The sequence below is a fragment of the Protomyctophum bolini genome, assembly GCF_963924005.1.
Source record: "Protomyctophum bolini genome assembly, chromosome: 16".
Classification (NCBI taxonomy): Eukaryota; Metazoa; Chordata; class Actinopteri; order Myctophiformes; family Myctophidae; genus Protomyctophum; species Protomyctophum bolini.
In genome coordinates this window covers 33,564,403-33,590,349 of record NC_137877.1, presented here as the reverse complement: position 1 = coordinate 33,590,349, position 25,947 = coordinate 33,564,403, and the positions used below count along the sequence as shown (strand labels likewise).

At 42.2% G+C, this 25,947-nt stretch overlaps 1 protein-coding gene across 1 annotated transcript; it reads left to right on the top strand.

The window, feature by feature from the left end:
- The first annotated feature begins 13,077 nt into the window (after positions 1-13,077).
- casq2 (calsequestrin 2) lies at positions 13,078-23,294 on the top strand. The gene is made up of 10 exons (XM_080785735.1): positions 13,078-13,576; positions 17,905-17,989; positions 18,260-18,360; positions 18,491-18,602; positions 19,854-19,927; positions 20,037-20,213; positions 20,333-20,387; positions 21,014-21,114; positions 21,308-21,382; positions 22,579-23,294. The coding sequence occupies exons 1-10, from the start codon at positions 13,340-13,342 to the stop codon at positions 22,885-22,887; spliced, it is 1,326 nt and encodes a 441-aa protein (XP_080641861.1). The 5' UTR covers positions 13,078-13,339; the 3' UTR covers positions 22,888-23,294.
- The last annotated feature ends 2,653 nt before the right edge of the window (positions 23,295-25,947 follow it).

Below are 25,947 nucleotides of genomic sequence, written 5' to 3'. Positions count from 1 at the left end.
CCTGTACTGGCATAAGCCAGTTGGATGGCCTCCACAATCCACCGGGAAAGCCATACTTTAGTAATAGGGTTTCCTTTAGCTGCGGCACCCCACAAATACCCATGCCCTTCCTGAAGGGAGATGTCTTGGTCATGTACAGTCTGAATATTTCATATCAATGGTATTTTGTCAGGTGTGCGCTGTGAACAACAAGTGTGAAAAAATATATATACAAGGAACAAGGAACTGAAAAATTATACTCTGGGAAATGCTCAGATTAAAAACCTATCGAATCGGATTGAGGGAACATAGGGCTGAGGGAACATAGGGTCTGTTTTGAAATGGGAGAACATACTAGGGCTGAGGGAACATAGGCATGACCCCAGGTAAACAACATGGCTCCTCCCTTGAGTGTCAGTGGGCAAATTCTTGATCAGGAAACCTCCTCGTTTCCCCAGCTCTTTAATAAACAGAAAATACATTTCCAGGTGGGTTGCCTTTGCCAATTTGAGGCAATTGGTATTGGGTACTCATTTCTGATTGTCTGAAATTGGCAATTTCAGACATTTCAGACAATCAGGAATGAGTACCCAATTAGCCCTTCACTAAATCCCACCCCAAAAAGCGGTTGCTATGCAGGTCAGGCTTTCTTCGCTGCTAACGTGCCTATTAGACAAGGATGGGTTGGGGAGGGACTTAGTGAAGGGCTAATTGCATTTCTCTACCCATTACTCCAGCAATGATTGCTATCAGAATATAGAGAAATGTACCGCTAATCTTAATAGAAAATATCACTTAGTACACCTACAGTATAATGGAGTAAAATATCACATGTCCCCATGCATTTGAGTCATAATGCCTCCTATTTGTAGTTTTGTTGTGGGTGTTGAACAGACCTGTGAAGATTAATATCTTTCGGGACAATAAAGATTATTATTAAATTAGGCTTTAAGCCACACTGCAGGTTGTGTGTTTGCCCTCATTGTAGTGCAATATATAATATGACTGAAGGCCGGAGAGAGGGAAGGGCAGAGGAGATGGTGAGATTTGTTTGCATAATGTGGAAAAGTACTTTTCTATGATCAGTGATCACTCATGCTCAAACTAGATACTGGAGTACACATTACACACAGTAGACACAGAGCACACTCTGTTGGCTTCAAATCACAAGCCAACTTTGTGTTACGCCCAGGGGGCTCTCCAAAGTTTACATAGTAGTACAAAAGAGACAAATTTGTCATACAACCTGCAAAACATGACCTGACAGTATCATTTTCTTGCTGAAAAAAATAACTCTCTGTTCTTAGTCAAGTAGCCTATACAGTGTGCCACTCCAGTACTGCTGCTATCAATGCAGAAAACAGTCCTTTCTTTGGTACAGATGATACTTTCTCATATCAAGCTGCACCAATAATCTTTCTAACCTTTCACTACTATCGAGACATTCTGTAACACTCCCTATTTCTGTTTTGACTAGAAATAAACTAAACAAGATGGACCAGTCTGACCAGATCTACATTGCAAACTCATCTAATTTGATAAACATTCTGGGTCAGCCACAATCTGTCTTGGTAGCTTGTATGACAAAAATCACACCCGTGTGAAGTGAGGGGCGCTCTAGTCACAGTACTTCATCGTACATCATCATCAAGAATGGTGGTCCGTTATTGGCCAAGGTTCCCACCGACATACATATACCGATTTTCTCAGACACTATATGACCTAAATGCTCCATTCATCGTCAATGGCATTTCATGTTTGTGTTCAGATAACACAAACATAGCGCCCCTCAAAAAACATTACCCAAATGTACACCTGCAAACCTGTGATGTAGCTGGACTTTCCCTGATTGTATTGGCCTGCTCGCTCCTGTGTGGACATCATTGGTATTACAACACAATAGTATGGCCTTAAATCTCCCAGCTCTTTATCCGTTTTACTGTTCAAGGTCATCATCAAACGCACACACACACACACACACACACACACACACACACACACACACACACACACACACACACACACACACACACACACACACACACACACACACACACACACACACACACACACACACACACACACACACACACACACACACACACAAAAGATAAGATGCAAACCAAGTACAAGCGTATGAGTGTTTCTTTGTGAGGAGACATATTGTACAGACCAGCAGTGCTTTCTGCCGACTTCTCCACCCTCTTCAGTTTACTTCCCTTAAAACCTGGATCCCCAGACAAACCTCCAGGGACATCTTGAAAAGGTTGGCACAAGAATATTGCAAAAGAATATTGTAAAAACAAATGCAAAAGTCTATTTTGATGTGGAACTGAAAAGTAGCTTGTGTACGTGTGTGTGTGTGTGTGTGTGTGTGTGTGTGTGTGTGTGTGTGTGTGTGTGTGTGTGTGTGTGTGTGTGTGTGTGTGTGTGTGATAACTATCTTCATTTGAGGATGCGCATTTACCCCATTGACAGGGTCAATGCAAATTGTCAATACCAAAACAACGAGAAGGTAAATCTTTGTTGTCCCACTCACTAGATGAATGCACCAGTTGCTTGGTCCAACCTCACCCTCCACCTTCAGGATTCCCTGATCAGTGCCTTGGGTCATTACCTTGACAGCTGGAGGCGCAACATGACGGCAGCAGCAAAAGGCCTGGACAAGACGTTAGCAGAAGAGAACTTCCAGAATGTTAGCTTGTACCTGGCGGTGATGATTGGCATGTTTGCCTTCATTATCGTGGCCATCCTGGTCAGCACAGTGAAATCCAAGAGAAGGGAGCACTCGGAAGACCCTTACCACACATATATTGAGGAGGACTGGTCCGATAAGCTGCGCCAGACCTATGCCATCAGCAACCCAAACAATGACAGCTAAAGTGACATTTATACCTCAATCACTTATTAACAAAGTAGGCTATATAAATGATAGGCTTTACACACACGTGGGTCATTATCTTAATTATCTTCTAGGCTATCATCATCATCATCATCATCACAGATTTTCACAGTGACCACCAATTGATAAATAATGAATGTTGATTATTTGTTACCCGAATAAACAGTTTTAATGTGCAGCCATCTACACAGAACCATTCTTATTCCACCAAGAACAGTTCTACTTTAGCTGCCAAATATGCCGCCAAATAGGCGATATCAACAAATGTATTTCTTTGATTTAAGCTTAATTTATCTAGATTTGATATTTATCTTTTTCATTGTATTACTTTTCATATTCACGCTGAATACACCCACATAGTAATGCAGCATATTAACCCCTTGAGTATATGTATGCGCCCTTGAGCACGGCAAGAAACCCCTCAAGTATATCTGAGATAATCTGACTGAACTAACTCTGCAAGCTACGTATCATTTATGTGGATCTTGTGAGCCACATAATGTTGGATCTTGTGATATCAGTCATCTATTAGTATATGACGTATCTACGACTATACATTTGGGTAAAGTTTCAGCAAACCATTGACTTCCATTCTAAAATAAAAGTTTAATATTTTCATAAAATATACAGTATGTGGGGATCTTTATGGCTTTTGAAGATGTCATATGCAGCTGCCATAGCACTTATGACGTAAATTGTTTGCCTGAGTAATATAGAGTAGGCTATAGAGTATAGAGGACAGACAGACAGACAGACAGACAGACAGACAGACAGACAGACAGAAGACAGGAAAATTAAGCTCTGGCAATGAAGATGTCACTGTAGGCCCCTCTTTCTCTTCTACTTGTTGAGCATATAGGCTTTATGCTTTGGTGAAAAGGTGTGATACTTGTCGTTTGCCCCTCACTCGGGGGGGAAAAAAGATTTGTATCCGGGAGTCCAACATGTATCCGGGAGTCCATTGAAGGGACAGTTTGAGGGGGGGTGTGGTCACGAACTGTGACTGAGTCATGAAGACTGGGGCAGTTGGGAGGGTGTGGTCACGAACTGTGACTGAGTCATGAAGACTGGGGCAGTTCCAATACAAGTTCCAATCCAATCCAAGTTCAAGTCAAGTTCCAATCCAAGTTCAAATCCAATTCAAGTTCCAAAGTATTAGGCTCGTTAGTGAGCTCGTGAGGGGGGGTGGGGGGGTGGTGTGGTCACGAATTGTGACTGAGACATGAAGTCTGGGGCAGTTCCAATACAAGTTCCAATCCAATCCAAGTTCCAATGAAGTTCCAATCCAATCCAAGTTCCAAAGTATTAGGCTCGTTAGTGAGCTCGTGAGGGGGGGTGGGGGGGTGGTGTGGTCACGAATTGTGACTGAGCATGAAGTCTGAGGGGAGGGGGGAGGGAAGGGGGGAGGCAAGGACCCTAATATAGACAAACACTGAAACTATACTCCATAGTTACCAATGTAACCACACAAGGCTGTTATAAACTTATACACTGAAAATACACTCTATAGTGACCAACATGACTGCACAAGGCTGTTATATACTAAACACTGAAACTACACTCTATAGTTACTAACATAACCAAACGACAAAGGTGTGATCCAATCCAATCCAATCCACTTTATTTATAAATTACATTTAAAACAAAGTGCTGTACACAAGTGCTGTTACTAAAATACCAAGGGCGAAAACAACAATACATAATAACAGGGCAACATAAAGACAGTGACAGTGCATTGTGTGTGTGTGTGTGTGTGTGTGTGTGTGTGTGTGTGTGTGTGTGTGTGTGTGTGTGTGTGTGTGTGTGTGTGTGTGTGTATGTGTGTGTGTGTGTGTGTTTGTGTATAATGAAGCCACATTGCCCTCTACTGGCAACATTCATGTACTGCTGTATAGAGTGATTATATGCTGTCTGACTCTGAGGAGCCAAATGCATTTCTTCTCTCACACCACATCCATAAATCCATAAAACCCAGCATCACTCCTCCACATATTTAAACCAACTCACCCGAGCCATCAAACCGTCCAACCTGAGTTCAGTCTACCTCTTATCTACCTTCTTAATCCTATCCATCCTTGTCACTCCCAACAAGAAAATCGTAATATCGTCATCTCTGCCACCTCCAGTCTTTTCATCAGTGACAAATCGTCAACTATCTTATAAACGTTCTCTTTCAGTGTACTGTTAGACACAGTTCCCCCCACCCACTACACCCTGTCTTCACTCCATTACTTTGGACAGTTTTTGAACACAGGTATTAAACTGAATCCTCACAATTCCACTGTCTACCCACATGTTCGTGCCATGATCATACTCATATACGCCTCTGCAATCCCAAAGTGACACTAAATGACATTTTACGTCGTCATGTAGTGCCTGGATTAAGAGCGTCTGCTAAATACCTATATTGTAAATTTGTAAACAAACATCCTCAAAGTCCATAGACTTAAGGCTGGCAAACGGTTTGCATCATAAGTGCTCTATTAACAAACATTAAAAATCCCATAGACTTGGCTGCCATATGACGTAATCTTCAAAAGCCATGTATTGGAGGGGCTAGCGCCCCTCAAAAAGAAGACAATGTTCATGCCCCTAACTAATCAGGGTTCATAACCACAGACAGATAGGTACTGTATAGCCCTAACCCGAAAACACGAATTCGTGTATTTAGTTTCACCAAATATTCTATTGTCCAAATTGTACTAAATTAATTAACAACTCATAATTTAATCAAGTTGTCCCCTCACATAAGTGTAATGGACAGAACCACACCTTTTGTACTCATCAAATAGTATGCATTCATATTCAATCATTATGCACTTGCAGGTGACATAGTGGGGCATCACACTAGTCTAGTAGATTCCCTTCAGTATGTGCTTTAATTAGAGTATAGTCACAGAATTAAAATCATTACTTACAGACAACAAGCCCTCCATGTTGGTCACATGGTATCTGTACGTATCATGTCAAGCAAGAGTGCCTGACTGAAGTGTGAAACTTTTCTTTCAAGTGAATACCAGCCTTTCCGTTGTGTGACAACTGTACTTCTTCTAACCGGAAGTACAGGAAGTAGGTTACATGGCTACATTGAGAGCCATTGCATATGGCATATACTGCAGTGTTGTTTTTGGCAGGCATTTTTTAGATTTAGTCAGTCTTAGTCTTTTGGAAAAATGCTTAATTAGTCTTAGTCAGTCTTAGTCATTTGGAAAAATGCTTAATTAGTCTTAGTCAGTCTTAGTCATTTCTATCCTTGATAGTTTTAGTCGACGGAAACTCCTAAGGGTTTTAGTCAGTTTTAGTCATTTTAGTAAAAGGTTTTAGTCAAAATTGTAAAAATGTCTTTGAATAAAATGTCTATAGCGTATAGGTATTAATACATTGGCATTGGAATCAAGGTTAACAGGTTGTACAACTTAGAATGGAAAGAAAGCCCCAGCACACAATAAATGTCCTTTTCACATGGTTTATTCTGACCTCAAGAAAAGACAAAATGTGGTCTGCTTTTGCAGCGTTTCCTCTCACTCACTTAGGCTCAGCAGTCAGCACGCACACATGCCTCACCTGCAGTATGGTACGGGCGGGCCGGGCACACACACACTCTTAAGTACAAACGGGTACAAACAAAAAATAAATTAAATTAAACATGCTGAGGTAGTGGTGGTACACATACATAAGGCAAAAACAACAATACAATCAAACAGGCTTCTCAGTTCTCATAGTGCAATTTCACAGCTATATAAAACAGTGCAGTCTAGCAAGTGCAAACAGTCAGTCAAACACAGTAAAACCTGACAGTAAAGTAATTAAGTAAAGAACCTGGCCTGCTGTTGGCATAAATAGCCTACCGGTTCATTTTGAGGAAAGCGCTTCTCTCTAAAATGACTCTTGCTCTATTACGACGGCCACGACTGAGGTCACCTGTAACGCTAAAGACTCGCTCAGCAAATGCTTGAGATGCTGGCATGGCCAGAATATCTAAAGCTATAGGATTCAGGCTTGGATAAACAGAATCTCCCTGTGCAACCCAAAATTCAATGGCAGTCTGTTTTGTCTCAGTCTCTTGCAGTTGTGACCGTGACAGCTGCTCCTTGAATTTCAGAATTTCCTCCCTGATACATGCCTGTGGCAGCCTAGGCCTGAATGGCCGGTTTGTTTTTGACAAGTGTTTGAATCTGGACTTCTTTCTCTGTGGTCCTGCTCCCTCTTCTCTCTCCTCTCGCTCCTCATCCTCAGGCTCCTCCCTTATTACAGGTGGCACCAAATGAGCAATGTAATCTTCTGCTTTGCTTAGAAGCTCCTGAATTTCTTCGTCCTCGTTTTCGAGGAGTGCTTCTGGGTCCACCGTCGGGTCAAGGAAGCATGCAGCAACAGCGAGGGGTGAGAACTTGGAGTTGGTGTGATCAAGAAAGCAGCTGAACCGCTGGTCCATGTTTGCCTTCATTTTCTTTGCCAGGGAGCCAAGGTCCTTGAAGCCAGAACCCTCAGCATGGGGGAACTCAGACAGGTGAGCATGCAGGTCCAGGAGGGCAGGCACCACAAGCGACAAAGACTGTGTGTCGCTCTGGAGCATCTTGGTGTGGTCAGCGAAGGGGAGGAGTAATTCTTTAATAGCAGTCAGCTTCTGCAACTCACTTGGCTGTAGACAGTCCCAGCTCATCCCCTCAGCAACCCTAGCAACTGAGTCCTTGATTTGGAGAAAGCGGGATATCATCAGGTATGTGCTGGACCATCTTGTTGGGCAGTCTTTCACCAGAGTTAGTTGACAGTCCATCAGCAGCCGCTCGGTTGCCACCGATGACTTGCGGAAGAGCTTGACAACCACTCTGACTTTGTCCAGTAGTCGTTTGACACTTGCTTCTTTCTGGATCATGTTCACCACAAGTTGCAGTGTGTGCACAACGCAGGGGGTCCTCTCGATGGCTCCATACCTAGATAGAAAAGACATGAACACAGAAAAATAAATAATGTATTACTATTCTGTAGTACATTCAGTAAAATTTGAAAATTAGAAACACTGTAATACAATAAACAAAGTATGCACACACTCACATGTATTGCTAAAAGTGAATATAAACAATCATAGCTGAATGTAACAAACTAATCTGCTTCTGCTAAACTGAAATAATTTACCTCTGCTCTTCTCCAACCACCTCAGAGACTTCTCTGGTGTCACTCTCCAATGTGGATTCATCCTCTGAGCTGCTGCTGCTACTGGCCTCCTGCTGTTCAATAGTTTTGAACGCTGCAACCATGTTGCTTCCGTTGTCAGTTATTACTGTCATAATCTTGTTTTGAGGTATTCCCCAGTCTTCGGTGCATCTGTCAACACATGCTTTTATGGACACTGCAGTGTGTGGGTGGCTGATCTGAGCTAGTCTTAGCATTATGTGCCGTGCTTTCTTTTCCTGAGTGCAATAAAAACATGCACTAATTGCAAGGAATGATGCAGTTAGCCCTTTTTTGGACCATATGTCCAGCCCAATTGTTACTTTTTGTGCTGTCGCAAGTCTCCCTTTGTATTTAATTTTCTCCTCATTGTAAATCTTCTCAACCAAATTGTTAATTTTTGTACGTTTTGGAATGCTCAACTTCTTATCAACAGCCTGCATCATAATCAAGAAATCTTCATCTTCAATCGTTGATGCAGGTAGGCCTGTGCGTCCTATCCAGAGGGCGAGAGCTTGTTCCTTCACATGCTGTTCCTTTGAGTCCTTGTCATATTTTGAGCCTGCAGCGAAGGCTGCTGGGATGGAGTGTGCTCCATCTCTTGTTGCACGACCAGGTTTGAGTTTGAGTGCTCTGGTTTCTGGGATCTGGATATGGTAACATACAATGAAGAGTAAATTAACCTAGAGACGGAGTACAGTAGATCTCCTGTAAATGCCTACAGATGGTGAAGACAGACTGTGCTCAGATATGATTGTTCTAACAGTATTAGCACAATCATCATAACTTAAATTAAATATGTTATGATGACTGTGCTAACAGCTTAGTATATCATCATAAAATATATAATTTTATTTAAGATATGATTGTGCTAACAGTTATCATAAACCAAATCATTTAAAGATTCAAATTATTGATAATAATAATACAACTAGCCTATTCATATACACACAATGTTAAATTGTTTTGACGCGAGATATAGACGCCAACACAGTCAACTGGATTTGAACGTGACGTCACCTTGATACGGAAGACAGTGTATAGTTTGACTGGGGCTGTGTGATGTCACTGTCCTGCCCTTGTGGCTTTTGCTTTAGCTTAAAAGCTGGCAGACTACTAATAATTCAATATTTAACAAAGTGAAGCATAACATATCGCAACGTGGCGATTTAACATAAACACAAATAGACGACCGCTAAACATATGCTGCTAATGTTACAGCAGACACGTGTGTTGCTACTGTTTAGGGAACCGAACGTAACAGCAACAGGTCTTTCCCAGTCAAGATGTCACACAAACATGAAATCCCTAAACGTTTTATTCATAATATTAACATGCTAGCATTGTGCATGCATACAGCTTCGTTAACAGGCTGTGTTGCAAAGTTTGCAAACTTACCGTCGCATATATCTCTTTGTGGAGACCATTGAGGTGTCGCTTTAGGTTGGTGGTATTCTTCCCACCCAACTTGATGCCACATGGTTTGTCCCCGACTCCCGGTACGAGGCACTCTGTTTTGTTCTCTGTGACATTATATTTAAAATGTGCCCACAAGTCTTCTCGTTTTCGACGACCACCAAGCCCCGGCATTGACTCAGTGGGCGCCGCCATCATGGCGTGTGTATGTGTGTGTGGAAGTTAGTGGAAGTGAAGATGGGAGGGACAGCGTGTGTGACTGTGCGCGCGCGCGTGTGTGTGTGTGCAATGCATGCATGATGGGCGTGACAAACAAGGAAAGGAGAGGAGGCTCGCAGCCAGTCAGAGGAGCATTTGTGGACATTATTTGCGCCGGCGGAACTTTTTTTCATGCATTTAAAACTTTGTTCGTCAATCCACTAACATTTTCGTCCAACCTCGTCTTGTCAGCGATAACACACACACGTCTCGTCATCGTCATCGTGTCAAACAGAGCTATTTAGCTCGTCAGCGTCAGTCTTGTCCCGATTTTTTTTAGTGTTGTTCGTTTTAGTCCGTCTTAGTCCTGGAAAAAGGGGCGTTGACGTCGTCATTTACGTTATCGTCAGTCCTAACGAAAACAACACTGATATACTGTATGTCCTATGAAGGGGACCTTCATGTAGCACTGTGTACTTCCAGTTTGACACTTTCATTAGAAATGAATATCCTGCCTAACATCATAAGGTCATTTCGTGACGGCACAATTACGTCACTTTTGGTTCAAACCAGAGCCATAGAGCAAGACAGAGTTAGGACAACTCCGTTCACTTCATGGGGCCATGCAGTCCAATGACGGCTCTTCTACATGGACTTCTATTGGCGAATAGTGACAATCTGTGGTGACAAAGGCCTGAACCCGAAGTTTACGGAATGCATTGGAGTCTATAGGCTTTACAGTGACAAACAAGTTACATGAACCACGTGACCTGGCTGTGTTCTACCCCCTCAAATGTTGCAACTCTGTCTATACTCTGTGGCTCTGGTTCAAACTATGTTTGGATTAACAAACCATAGCATCACCAATTACGTCATAACGAGTCAGGCGGGGCATACATATAAGTATAACCGCATCACCAGTCACCACCTTTTTCACAACGAGTCAGGTGGTCTATAATGTGTGAGCTGTGACACCGAGCTATTTGCTCCTTATACATGCATTCACCTCATGTGTAAATGTATTAACGCAGTACATGTCGGTGCTGTACCAACTTGCACTCAACATTGTTGTTATTTGTATACAATTTGTATTGTATAAGTTTATTTTGAAACCCAATCTGGTTCGAGTCCAATGTGAACACAGCTTCAGACAACAGGCTCCCTTGGCTAACGTTGATAAAGAGATGAGGGAAAAGTGGAAAGAGTTCCAGACACAAAGGGCGACACAACTACGGGATCTAGATGACCAATGCCACAAACTGGAACAGAAGTGCAGAGAGAGACACAATGAGATAATCTCCCTTCTGATTGTTCTCAACGATCAGCTGGATAAAATGGAAGAGCGTCATAAAATGGAAGCGCGCCATATTCTAAAGAAGAGCTAGACAGATTGGTGAAAGAGAAAGATGAGAGAGAAAAGCTATTACTGTTAGGGATGGCTAGGAAGAAGAGCTCGCGGAGAAAATTGCTTAGCCGGAAAAAACGTAGAGAAGGCGAGAAGAGCTTGGAAAATAGATTGTTTGTATGGAAAAACAAGAAGAGGATGCTATACAACGTTAAAAAATGTACTGATATAAACATAGACAAATGAGTAGACATACGATATCAGCCGCATAGTTTTTTTTAACCAGCTCAGACTATTATTAGTGGGGCTGGGCTGTAGGCAGGTAGTCCCTCTTGGATTTGTCTGTCTTCAGGAGATCTGAGATGTGAAAATAAACACAACTTTGCACATGAATTCAGTCCTAAGGACTGAGGTTAGGGTTGCGACCTAGTTCGGAATTTTGGGAGGTCGAAATGTTACCATGTTATCTAGCTGGATTATCAGAATTCTGTCTTGATAACTGCATTTTCCTATATGCACTATAGTTGTCTAAACTCATAAAAGTCGCACCTGTGTGGACTGAGCGGTGCTGTGTGTGTGCGCGTGCCCTTATAGCATTCGTGCTCAACGTTGCATACAATAGGGGGTTCAGACCATAGTTAGGCCTATATTTGGGCAGATCCAGTGATCCGGCCTGTGACTTCCTCAAAAGAAAACAAAATTACCCCCACTCCCAAATATTAATTATAAAAGGCAGCCGGTTTTGAGGCAAATTAATTGAACTTCATTCCAAATATTGACAATTAATATAATAAAATGTATGTCCATACCAGCATTCCACTGATGCAGGTAACTATACGTAGCTTATGTAGGCCCGTACTACAAATTTGAGTAGGCCTATATTGTAGGTAAATATTTTGAAATAGCCTTATCTCAGTCATCAGTGTATGTATGTAAGTGGTGGTTTATGAAACACTGGCCAGATATACAGTAAACTATTAATGCACTCTGTCGAGCTGCCAACTAACTAATGTCTATTACAACTGTTTTTCTAAATCATTTAGACTCGTTATTGACCTTATACCAACCTTGAAACACGCACACGCGCACACACACACACACACACACACACACACACACACACACACACACACACACACACACACACACACACACACACACACACACACACACACACACACACACACACACACACACACACACACACACACACACACACACACACACACACACACACACACACACACACACACACACACACACACACACACACGGCACAGAATGTGTTTTAAGGACCACTTCACCACTTTTCAACCTATCTTCATCTAATAGGTAAAATGGCACAATTTTTTTCTCCTCAGTCTGTGTCTCATAGGAGGTCTGTGGGCAGTTCAGAAACCCATCCACCAGTGACATCATCATTAGGCAGATTCTTTTTTTAATTAAGCGAAATTAGTTTTTACAAAAATGTTTAGATTCGTGAGAACGATGGCTTCCATTTTCGCATTGCAACTTTTCAGGGCTAGAACACCTGCAGTTTCTATTAGCTTGGATTCCCCATGCATCGATGATGTCACTGGTGGATGGGTTTCTGAACTGCCCACAGGCACAGCCCTGTGGGCCTTTAACAGAGAGTTATTCCAGTTGCCCTTTGCACACCTGTTGGCAGATTGTCCAGTGAGCTGTCTCTTAAAATACATGAGCAGTTTCCCCCGCAGCAGCAAATTTAAAATGCACTTTGACTCTTTCCCCTGCAGACTTAGACACCCCAAAATATCTGAACCCCTCCAAATCTCTGGCTCAGTCATCTAGTCACCCAGATCCATGCCTACCCAGATCCATGCCTAACAGAGCCATTATCGAGAGCATGCTTAAGGATCCGGTAAAATGCTATCAGCCGCTCTCTTGTTCTGTCCCTCTTTCTTGCTCACCTCTTTATTTTTAGCCTCCAAACAACTGGTCTCCTAAAAATGGGCCTGTCTCGCGTGGGTAGGAGGAGAGGGGTGCTGTGCTGCGCCTGCTATGTGTGTGCTATGTACGGTATCCAATCCCCAGTCTTCTACAGGCCTGATAGTCCTCCTCTTTTGCCTTTGTCTCTGCTGGAAAGAGTGAGATACAGGGTCACTGGTTCCTGTGCACATAGTTTAGGATTACCAGGGACATCTCAAGGAGAGCTCACATCAAAGGACCAACCTTTACTGCTGGACTATTTCCGTTTATTTCTCTACTGTTTCGGGGGACGTGGTGACCTTGCCAGCTATACAGTTCTGCATATCGTGACCAAACCATATTCTCTGACTCTCAGGGTGTGTGGATGGTAGTTGTGGACCATGCGCTCCCTGTGGTTGTTCCTGCTCCCTTGCCTGAGTCTTGTGCCTTTGGTCCCTGCTGAGAAGGGCCTGGAGTTCCCCCGCTATGATGGCAAAGACCGCGTTCTGGACATCAGTGACAAGAACTACAAGAAGGCCCTGAAGAAGTACAGCATGCTGTGTTTGCTCTACCATGAGCCAATGCCAGAGAGCAAGGAGCTACAGAAGAAACATCAGATGATCGAGTTGGTGCTAGAGGTAAGACACTGCCAGGGAAAAGAAAGAAAACAGGGAGATGGTGAATGGAGAGGATAGCTCAGGCCTCAGGGCGGATTAACAGTGTTAATAAAAAGATATATGAGAGGAGAAGGGTAAGCAGGCGTGCTGTGAGTGGGAGAGGCATGAGGAATGGAGGACTTGTAGGGGTGAATAGGTCAACTCAGCCTAGGCTTGTTGTATAACGGAGTTGCTGTACCAGAGCATACAGTAACATCCGAGTCAATGTTCATTTATCTATTTGTAGGATTTGAGTGTACAATTGTGTCCATTTGGTTACATTTGTATGGCCAGTTAAATGAACACTGATGGTGTTATTGCAGTACTTTGGTCCCCCACTAGTCAAAGAACCTAACTAGACTTAATATGTGACATAACCCTTTGTAAGAACCGCATACAGAACATTCTGCCTGCCATTTAAATGTTCCCACATATATCCTATGCATGTGTATGTCTGTACTGTATGTATTTCAATGCATGGGTGTCTGTGTGTACAGTTGCACAATGCCCAAGAGCCAGCCTTAACAACAGTGAGATACAATTCTGTCAGTTATGGTTATTTCTGCTAGGCTAATTGTGCACCCGAGTCTCACAGAAACGTAGCCCTGGCTCTCCAAGAGTGGCAGAAACAGGCCAGGGGGTCATCTATGTTATGTTATTGAACTGCACATGGAAAGGATACTGTATTTGATCTGCCCATTATGTTTAAGGCCCATAATCACTTGGTTATCACTTTTAAGGTCATGGAGATTGAAGTGGTATAGTTGCAGTGGTTCCCAAACCTTTTAGCGCGTGGAGATCTGCAATTTTCACTATGTTTTATTTCTTTATTACAGTAGATCTATTTTCAAGCCCAAATATAAAATGCTAAACATGGTAGCTTAAGGTAGTCAGATACAATCCTAAAGTGACAATTCAGAATCCTGCACCGGGTGAACTGTTCATTCTTTGTCATATAGTCTGAGCCGAGTTGCAGCCTGATCTCTAGAATGTAACTTGAGTCCTAGTAGTATTCTAACTCTGATAATAGCTGTGTAACTTTACACAGCACAGGTGGGACATATTAGGGGAAACTATAGGCACCACACCACTGTACTCATGTGCAAAGACCAATATGACCAATATGAACTTGACTTGTACTAAAGGTTAACTATACAGTATCTGACTACAATACAGTATAGTGGTCAGACTCGGAAGTGGTTGGTCAAGCAGCTATTCAGTTGCACTTGGTCCATGGCACATCACAGAGACGCATGCCTGTGTCCCGTGGGGTATTGTTTGTGCCAACACAGTCAGATGTTTAACTTTTGAATTAAACTGATGCTGGTAGATGTCTCACAGCTGTGGTTGGCAGAAGATCACACACAATCTCACATCCTGTCAGAGGACTGTTTGTCCCTGTCCCTAACACTAGCAACAACTAGTCCAGCTTCACAGCAGTAGTCAGAGCATCCACATGTAATCTGTCAGTACTGGCAAACATCTAGGCTATTTAATTATCTCCGACAGGCTTGAGACATAAAATAAAGAAATCACACCCGTCATCATGACGTAACATGTCTATTTGCTCGTCCACATATGACGGAAATTCTCCATTCATTGTCAATGGGAATTTAATGTTTGTGTAAGACGAATATCTACACAATATAATTAATATAGGAGGGGTTAGCGCCCCTAAAAAATGTTCCCCATGATTCCTTGGATCATGATGTAATTAACTTCCCATAAGGTCCTCGCCAGATTCTTCCATTTTACATTTTTTTTAAAACACACATTTTTCTACTACTGTCAAACAGAGTTTTAATACCCCATTCTGTTTGCCTTTAATTGCTTTAATCACACCCGTGTGAAGTGATGGCGCTCTTATCATTATACATCATCTCATGAACAACTGAATGGCATTTAATGTTTGTGTTGCCACAAATTTACGTCATATTTGAGGCACATATGACCTAATTTCTCCTTTCATTGTCAATGGCAAATATGAGACGTGTGGGGACAAAAGCGGTATATAGGAGGGGCTAGTGCCCCTCAAACATATATGGGTGGGGCCTATTTAAAAAAAATCACAGTCGTGTGAAGTACATCATACATCATCATAAACCACATTCTGTGCTCAGCCAATCAAATCATCACAAAAGTCAGTCCGGCCAATCACTTTTGGCATCTGCCCTGCACTTTTATCTTCAATATGTAGCCTACGGTACTTTGCTCAGTCAATCAAATCTATGGGGTGATCAGCCAATCACAAGCCAATGTTTGTAGAAAGCTGGACATAGAAGGGGCTAGTGCCTCTCAAAATAAAATGTCATGAACACATCCAATCATACCCAAATTAGAGTAGTGTTACAGCATTTGTACACAAACTCTATTTCCATTCGCCCGCAGCTTTGAAATGCCTCTGTTGTGTTAGGGTTGGTCTCCAAATCTCATTTGCTTAATCTAATTCACTGCACAATGGCTATAATGCTATGCTCAGGTTATAAATAGACCACAGCATTTTTGGATGATTATATAACCGTTTCTATGGTGGCCCCTGGGCTGTCCTTTCTCTGGGCTGTGTTATCATGTCAATATTAATTCCACCACCACTAATCCTTTGCTCAGCTAAATGGAATTTGATTGCATGGCGTGGGTCTGTGTTTGAGTGCATATAGTATAGGCCTACACTATGTATCTGTGTAGTTCATATTGCATTTGATATGCTGTAAGTCGCTCTGGATAAGAGTGTGGAGTTTGCATGTTCTCTGGACTCCGTGTCCCCTAGGATAGGTACCCTCACAAAAAACATGCACGGGTGCCTGATTGAGGGGAAAGGCACTGGTTGGAATAACGTATTCCTTCCACGTGCTACGTCCAACCGGGAAAACGCCCCCCTATCAGGTGAAAAGAAGCAGCTTGGACTCCTCATGCATAGAAGGAAGCATGAGGTCAGTCCTCTGCCTCCCCTAGGTTGGCAGAGGAAGTGTAACCTGACTCCGCCAAATTGTGGCAGAGCAGGAGGAGGAACACCAGCTGGCGGAGTCAGCTTAGTCATTAGATAATTGAGTGAAAAATGGGTTGCAAAATCGTGGGATAAAATTTGTGAAAAACTAAAAATGCCTACATTTGCCTACATACAACACAAGTATTGACTATCACTGTTGACCCTTGCTTCCAAAGTTGTAGTCGGTACTCTCATTTTATTCATCTTGAAAAATCAAGGCCATTATCTGCACAGTAATTTAGAGCTAATTCAGATATTTCACAAACACAACCTCTCTTCACAAGTAATATTAACCCTATACTGATCAGTTAGGTCTACTGTAGTTTACAGTATGGCTCTTTTCAATCATCTCATATTTTGCTGTGGTGGGAATTTTAGAATTCCACAGTAGAAACCATTATACAACAATCATATTTGCTTCTCATCCCAATCATGCAAAGTCTATTTTCACCATGGCTCATTCTGACTGAACGACAGCTGTCAATCTAACAGCTGAGTCTCCATGCCTACTATCCCATTTAGAATTGACCATTTCCTGCCTGTAGGTACTTTGCTTGACCGACAGCTGTCAATCTGACAGCTGCCTCCATGTGTAACTATCTCACCTAGAATAGGACGATTGTGTGTGAGTCCGTGTGTGAGTCCGTGGCGTGTGTCCATGTGTCTGTCTGTCCGTCTGTGTACAGCTAATTTCCGTTAACCAGGTGACTGTGTGTGTGTGTGTGTGTGTGTGTGTGTGTGTGTGTGTGTGTGTGTGTGGCACCGTTAACCAGGTCGATGCCAAATTTTGCACACACAATCCCTGGATGCCAACGATGAACCTCAGCCCCAAATTTTCCAGAACGGTCTGTTATAGCGTCCAGGAGGCCGACTTTTGAAAAACACATTTTTTAATATTACTCCTACAGATTCTGTCCAAAAATACCACAAATCGTTACACAGTATTTCTACAGTCATGTGTTCAAGTCGGATCTGTCCGATATTTCATATTCCATCCTAATTGGCCAACATTGGCTTTCAAAGTTTGCAGTATTGGCCCGTTTCACAGACTTTCCTATAGGCCGAGGAATATATCCCACCCTTTTCACATTGGCCTGTTATAGCACCATCAACAGGTGGATTTTTGCTAAACACATTTTTGGAACAAAATGCTTCAAATCATCCAATTGCCATCCAAGGAATAAGAAGAAATGGCACCCTTTTCACATTGGCCTATTATAGGCCACAACCTGACCTGCCCTGGTGGAGACCTGTTCCCCGAGGAGCACTTTTTCTAGTTTTGTTATTATTTAGTCTTTGATGATATCTCTTTTTCTTTATTCAGATGGTTGCCCAGATAATGGAGGAGAAAGACATTGGATTTGGAATGGTTGACTCTCATAAAGACGCCAAGGTGGCCAAGAAACTTGGTAAGTGAAATATTATAGCTTTGTGTCACGCAAACTGCACTGATTCAGGAGTTCCAAGACCGGTGATGCTAGACTACACTCTCGCATCGCATCGGGTGGAAGAAAAAAATGACCATTTAGGGCCTGGGCTGGCCGAGCTGTCCAGGCACCTGGGCTAGCTGGTAATCCAGTCTGACAGCGTGTCGCAGATTTGAGTCTTGCTTAAACTATATGATGTCACCTGCCTACTTCAATAATTCTTACACTATTTCCCCCCGGCCTATACTGTAGGTCTGGAGGAGGAGGGCAGTGTTTACGTGTTCAAGGCCGACCGAGTGATCGAGTTTGACGGGCTGCTGTCTGCTGACACCCTGGTGGAGTTCCTACTAGATGTAAGTGGAGTGATTGTAGGCTGCCTGCTTCCACTAATCAACACACTAGCATTCGGTGCCAGTCACGAGCCAAGTGTTCTGCTCTCCTCTCACCTTCTCTTTTGACGTGTCGCTGTATGTTTGTCTCCAGCTGTTGGAAGAACCAGTGGAGGTGATAGGGAATGCTCTGGAGCTGAGGGCCTTTGATAGGATGGAGGAGGACATCCGCCTCATTGGCTACTTCAAGAGTGAAGACTCCGAGCGTGAGTGTGTGAGGCTGTTAGGATGAGTGAGCTGCGAGTGTGTGACGATAATGCAAGTGAAATGGTGCATGAGCTTGATTTATCCTTAGCACACCAGTATCGTGCATAATGAGCTTGTAGATCTGCTATTTATGCAATATGACACAGGCAGGGGTGGATTAACCCTTCGTGGTGGCCGATGCTACAACCCTGTTTTGTCAGCGAGCGGTGCAGGGTTGGAAATTCGACCCTGCACTCACTGCCGCATATCACCGTTTTAGCACTCCTTCAGCAGGCTTCACTTCTACATTTTGCTGCTCTCCCTTTTTCTTTTCCCTTTGGCCTTGCCGTTTGGTGCCGCCCCCCCCCCCCAAGGTTGGTGCCCTGTGCTGCAGCACCTAAAGTCCTTCCATTAAGCCGGCCCTGGCCTCAGGCTTCACGCCTGTAACCAAGTATAAATCAAGCCTATAATGTGCATCTGCTGCCTTGAATGTAACGGGTTTATGATAATTAGTATATCTGTGATGGGGTCTTCAAGGTGAATATCCTTCATTTGATCTCATCTCCAGTGATTTACAGTTCCATTTTTACCACAGCTTTACATGCAGCTGCCGGTGCCTGTTTTATACGAAGAACTCACTGAAGTGCAATTGCCTCTGACTAACTGGGAGCATGAACCAGGGAGCAGAGTTCAGCAATTTCAGTTCCCTGATGTGTCTGACATCTCTCCTGAGGCTAGAACAAGCACGCACTGATGTGTGTAATAATACTATAGCAAAAGTAATAAACGTGAACCGTTTTGTGATATTAAGACTCATAAATAAATAGTAGTAATAATTATTGTATAAATGTGTGCACAACTGATTTGTTGTTTAAGTTTGTGGACTTTTAATAGCAGATCAACAAGCTCACAAGTTCACAACGCATCGCAGTGTTTGTTTAGAGCCTAAATAAATAATAACCGGCCGCCAGTCAAGTCTATGGACTTTAATGTTGTTTAGGGTAGTTATGATGAAATGTTTTTGAAGGCCAAGACTATGGACTTCATGGTTTGTTTAGGGTAGGAAATGTCAATGCAAGACGTCATCTGGCTGATATAAATACTGCGCTTTCTGCCCCCCTCACTTCACACAAGTTAATCAAAGGTTTTATGGTCATGACTCATGACTCATGACTCATGACTCATGCACCAGGCTTCATTCTAGGCTTAAAATAATTGATAAATATTTTGGGAATTCATCCTAATACTTTCCTCTCCTCTTTCATCCTCAGACTACCTTGCTTTCAAAGAAGCAGCAGAGCAGTTTCAGCCCTACATTAAGTTTTTTGCCACATTCGAGAAGTCTGTAAGTAGTAAGACATGCTCTTTCACAAAAAAATAAATAAAGATTCATGAAAGAGCATCCAACCTTGAGTGGGACACAACTTTGCCTTGAGCTATCTTGGGCCTTGCAGGTGGCCAAGGAGCTGACACTGAAGATGAATGAGGTGGATTTCTATGAACCCTTCATGGAGGAGCCCGATACCATCCCAGGCAGGCCACACTCAGAAGAGCAACTTGTGGAATTCATCAACAAGCACAGAAGACCAACTCTGAGAAAGCTGCGAGCTGAGGATATGTTTGAAACATGGGTGAGCGAGGACCTCTTGTCTTGACTGCACATACAATTAAAGACAGATTGATGAAATAATATACTAAAAAGAAAGGATTTCTATTTGACATTTGTGACATGCCATGATGTCTTTCTCAGGAGGACGACGTGGAGGGGATCCACATTGTTGCTTTTGCAGAAGAGGAGGACGCTGGTGAGCCCATTGGCAACGTCATGATAAAACATAAAACCATTATGAGCCCATTGACAACGTCATGATAAAACATGAAACCATTACCATGTGTTTGACAAGGCCAGATGGATGCATGAACCCATAGAACATTTTTGGTCTAGACCGCTAGTTCTCAACATGAGGTCCAGGGACCACCAAGGGGTCCAAATGGACCCTTACAGGTCTGTAACTCAGAGAGCATAAAATGTAACCAAATGATTATTATGGATTTTACAGTGTAGATTGGGTCCCAGAGATAACATTTACAGAAATTAACTAACTAAATGAAAATACTGGAACCCCAATATATAGCCTACACTGTAAACTCTGCTCCGAGGAAGGCTGAGGCCGAAATGTGTTAATAAATAGAAGAAATGTGCATCTGAGCCAGTCTTGCAATCTTTATTTTGGAGGGACACTTTTTCCAATTTGGTGGTATTTCAACTACACTGTAAACTCCTCAGTACTTAAGAGTTACGTATACTTGTTGGACACCTGGTTGTCCCCCGACCCAATGTTTAGAACCAGTGGTCTGCAGACACCATGGAGTAGAGTTCTGCTATAGACTTACATTGTTTGTCCCATCATGTGGCGTTGATTTCTTGCAGATGGTTTTGAGTTCCTGGAGATCTTGAAGGAGGTAGCCAGAGACAACACCCATCTCCCTGACCTCAGCATTGTCTGGATCGACCCTGATGACTTCCCACTGGTGAGACAGAAACCATAGAAATATACAGTCATCAATGTAAAGTAAAATCCTCTGTGTGTTCATTTAACTCTGAGAGTCTGAGATACAAGTGGATAAAAATAACAGAGGTTTTGACTGTGACTATACCACCCTCAACATATTTCATTTAGTGGTCTATTTCTTTCTAATATGCTGTTCTTGCTGCCCCCCTCAGCTGATTCCATACTGGGAGAAGACATTTAAGGTGGACCTGTTCAGACCTCAGATCGGAGTTGTCAATGTTACAGACGTAAGTCCCAGACCGGCGAGCCAAGTAAAACCAATGGCAATCAGACTATAGCATATATTGGAACTTCCCTGACGTTATTTAACAATAGTGCCCACTTGAAACTCTTGCAAGTGTTCTGTCCACTTCACTATCACTAGTAAGAGTGGGTGGAGGAGGATGATACATTTTAAAGCAATGAATAGCAGAAATAGCCAATCTACAAGCACAGTACTCACTAGCCCTAGAACGGCTCTTGTTAATTGTTACATACAGTATGTACAGTATTTCACATACAGAGCCATAGAACACCCAGGTTAATTTCTGTTCGGGTTCAAAATGGTCGGCCTAAATGTGATAAATGCTCCGTTTGTACTCACCCATTAAATAATTCCAAAGACGTGGTGTGAAAAATGGTCCTCTAGTTTTATATCCATGTGAAAGTTCTGGCGCAAAACGCGTATTTAGTGAATTATCTCCACTTTTTCAAGAGATGCACACAGACGCCTTTCTCTCCGGGCGAGGGGGGGGGGGGGCCGGAGTGATAGTTGAACCTTCCTGTTGTTTACCGCAGACGTCATCACCAATTGACCAGGGAAACACAAAAGTTTGCGGTCACACAATTGGCAGGTGCTTTGCGATAGGTGCTGGGTAATTAATCACACCACCTGCCAATTGTGTGACCGCAAACTTTTGTGTTTCCCTGGTCAATTGGTGATGACGTCTGCGGTAAACAACAGGAAGGTTCAACTACCTCTGATACATGAAAATTTACGAAGTATAATTAAATGATCACAGGCATTCTAGGTCTAAGTACTCACGAGCCATGTTTGGTCAAACAAGCCGGTCGAGAGATTGCAGGTGTATTTATTCTGTGGTGATTGCAACAAGGATTGTCTGTGGTGAGTGGAGGCAGGTGTAGTGGATACGGATGATTGTGAATGGGGATTGGCTAATGAGTGAGGGAGATAGGGAAGCGATTGAACGGGGAGTGGCCTAGAACTAACATAGTATACTTTAGGTTCTTATCAGTATCACAATAATAACTCAATTTTAAACATTTAAAGATAAAATATAATGAATTATTTTTACATAATTAAAAATATATATTAATGTTATATTATCAATACAATCTCTGTGTTTTGCCAATTATTTGGTGGCCCATTTGCAATCCACAGGTTGGGAATTGCTGATATAACTCTTCTTCATACTGTATGCAGGCTGACAGTGTGTGGATGGTGATGGACGATGAGGAAGACATGCCTACTGCTCAGGAGCTGGAGTCCTGGGTTGCTGATGTTCTCTCTGGCAAAGTCAACACTGAGGATGACGATGACGATGACGATGATGATGATGACGATGATGATGATGATGATGACGATGATGACGATGTTGATGATGACGATGATAACGATGTTGATGGTGGTGATGCCGATGACGACGACGATGATGATGATGATGATGATGATGATGATGATGACGATGATGATGACGACGATGATGATGACGACGATGATGATGATGAATAATTCATAAACAGTGAATTGTAAATCTATCATTGACTTCTTTCTTGTCACACTTGCTGTTATCAGAGTGAGTGATTTCCAGTTGAACAGACCTGGATTCAGCCATGCAGCAAGGTCGTCACATGCCACACCGCCACAGTGGCTTACACTTTTACGTTTCAGAACAATCTCTATGGGATTTGTATTGAATTGTGAGTCTACTTGGTCTACTACATAATATATAATATATATTTTATCAAATAATGTATACAAAAAAATAATTGAATAGAGTTGTTCGATGCAAAGTCAATGTAAGTAAGTCAACATGAGTCATGGACCAGACTTCATACCACACTGTAAATGACTGTATGAAGATAAATGGGTGTTTACAAGGAAAAGTTACAGGGGAAATATATTATGTCAGCATATTGCTTATCAAAGTCAAGTCAAATATTTCTGTTTCTGAATAAAATTGCAGGCGATTAAGCCAATATAACATAGGCTACTATCTCAGGTCTTTTAAAAGAGCCATGAACATTAGAGAGAACTTTACCCCAACTAACAAGTCAACTAGTACTTGAACAAAAATTGCACTTTCTATCATAATCTTCACGTATTTCCCCCCCCCAAAAGCTGTAAGATTAAAGCATAATTCATGTTGATGTGTAACCTTCAATTCCAATAAACAAATCTGATGGTCTTTGTGTGTCCTTTTTGTTGTTGTATTGCAGCTTCGATTCAGGTAATGAAGTTTGCAGGTTGTTTTTGCTTAGAGAATTCTTATGTTCTGCCCCAGGGGTCACAGCCAGGGGTCATAGCTTTGAAAACATGTCATTAGCTGGCAATCTCCATTTCCACAGCATGCCTATACAGTAAACCCATCTCTCGCCTTCTCCATCTTTTAGGGGTTTATTTCTCAGCTGAATCAATAGAGCCAGGAGGAGCAGCTGCACTGGGAGATAATAATCACTGTTAGAAACGTGCTGGAAAGCTCATTTGAATGCTAATTCGTTTTCAGTTCCTCTATTTCGTTCCTATTCCTCTAACCTTGCATTCCACTACTCTGCTGTCCATTTTCATCGTGGACTTTGTAAGTCGCTCTGGATAAGAACATCTGCTAAATGCCTAAATTGTAAATGTAATTGACTTATGTCACTGTCCATGTAGTTTGAAGGGGGTGAATGCATTGTGGCAGGAGGGGGCCAGGTGTTCCTAATAATGTGGTCCAGGTTTGGGGGAAGGGGCCTCCATGAAGCTCAATGTCCCGCTCTGCCAAGCAAAGACCTGAGATAGTAGTCTGCATTCTGCACTGAGTGATATCAGATGACACACACCAACCTAGTATTATACACAGGAACATGCTCACTATGCATTTAACTCAGTGGTAAGGGTCCATTTGGGTCCATTACACTCTTAAAGGAGTAGTTCACCCAGAATTACTTATTTTCTATCAATTACACACGCAACGAAGCCTTGATTTCACGGAAATGTTTTCGTTTTGTTTTTGTCGCATTCATGAGCCAATAATTTGATGACCAGCGGGAGAAATAAACACTGACTGAGGATAACAATACATTAAATAAAAAGCGTTACTCAAATGTCTTGAAAAGGTCAATACAAATATTTATTTTGTACAAATGTGATTTTGACACAGCTGCTGTGATTTCACAAGTGCCACCTTATAAAAGAACACAGGGAAAGCTTAGGGCTTGTGATTGGTCACCTGGATGACAGTGAAAAGACAGCGATCGCTGGTCAGTTTTTCTTTCTCACACTCATGCACGCACACATGCACACACGCACACACACAACCTTGAAAACTGCACATGCATGCTGAGCACATACATACACACTGTATGTGTGACAGAGGCACGTGTGTGTAGTTAAGGAGACATAATGTTCACACAACTATCAACACTATAAAATCCTAACTACTACACATACTGTAAGCGACAATAATAACACTTGTGTAAATATGAATGTACAGCATGACAGGCTAACTAAATAGGGTTTTAAATGCATTGAAGTATAATATTCATACAAATTATTGTCTTCTTTTTTGATTGGTGCCAAGAGAAACACAAAACTATTTCCTAAGAGCTACACTTCCAATTATCAGAACTAGGTGGCAGTAGTGCGACACTTGACATGACTGTGGCGTCTACACAGATAATACTGACACTATGAATACTGACACTGGGTTCGTCTACATTAAAGAAGCATTACATTCCAACACTTGTTTAAACACTGACACCCGTTCAAATGTCAGCGGCTATTATGAAGAAAGTAGTTTGACTATTGGAAATAAAGACCGCTGAATAATAATAATCTCTTTTATCGGTCTGATCGATCGGCAGGCGACAAGCTCTGCCTGGGATGGAGGTACTTCACTTGGCATACAGGATTTCATTGTCCAGAAATGGAGTGTTTATATTGGATCCATTTCACGAGGAAGGAATTAGGACAGAAATATTAGCATATTTTTGTCATTAAGATAGAAAGGGATCGTTTTGAATGTAAAAAATAATACGTTAAACCACATGAGTCAGATAACCTTCCGCGCCCTTTCTTTCACCAGTGTGTACTGCACAAAAAAAGAAAAAAATAATACAGAGACAGATGTGTTCATTAATAAAACACTTGGGTCGACCTACTGTATGTCCATCTGTTCAGGCACACTGTATTTTTGGGCACAGTCCATGGCCATGGGTGGCCAGTGTTTTGCCAGTCAGTTACAAATATGTTTTATATTATTTACAGTCACAATATGTCCACAGATATAGGGCAGACACACAAGGTAGAACAAGGTAAAAAAAACAACAACAACATAATACAATACACAAATATTGATATAAAAAGGTATACAGGAATGGAATATGTACACGTATAAATACTATACACAAATTCACAATACATAACAGCTTAGCAGTGTAGTGTGAATAGGACAATGAAGCTGAAATAGAACAGTTTTTCTGATAAGGGGTTTGTTCGTTTCAGAAGGGCAACCAGGGAATTGGAAAATGTCCATGTTGCTATAACAACAATAAAGGAGCGACTGGACACAGCTCAAGACAGACTGCGAGT

Bases quoted from the DNA above. Each gene is read 5' to 3' on its own strand.
- casq2 (XM_080785735.1), top strand. From the start codon at position 13,340: ATGCGCTCCCTGTGGTTGTTCCTGCTCCCTTGCCTGAGTCTTGTGCCT. The intron at 13,577-17,904 runs GTAAGACACTGC...TTCTTTATTCAG, and splicing joins TGATCGAGTTGGTGCTAGAG to ATGGTTGCCCAGATAATGGA. The intron at 19,928-20,036 runs GTAAGTAGTAAG...TGGGCCTTGCAG, and splicing joins TTGCCACATTCGAGAAGTCT to GTGGCCAAGGAGCTGACACT.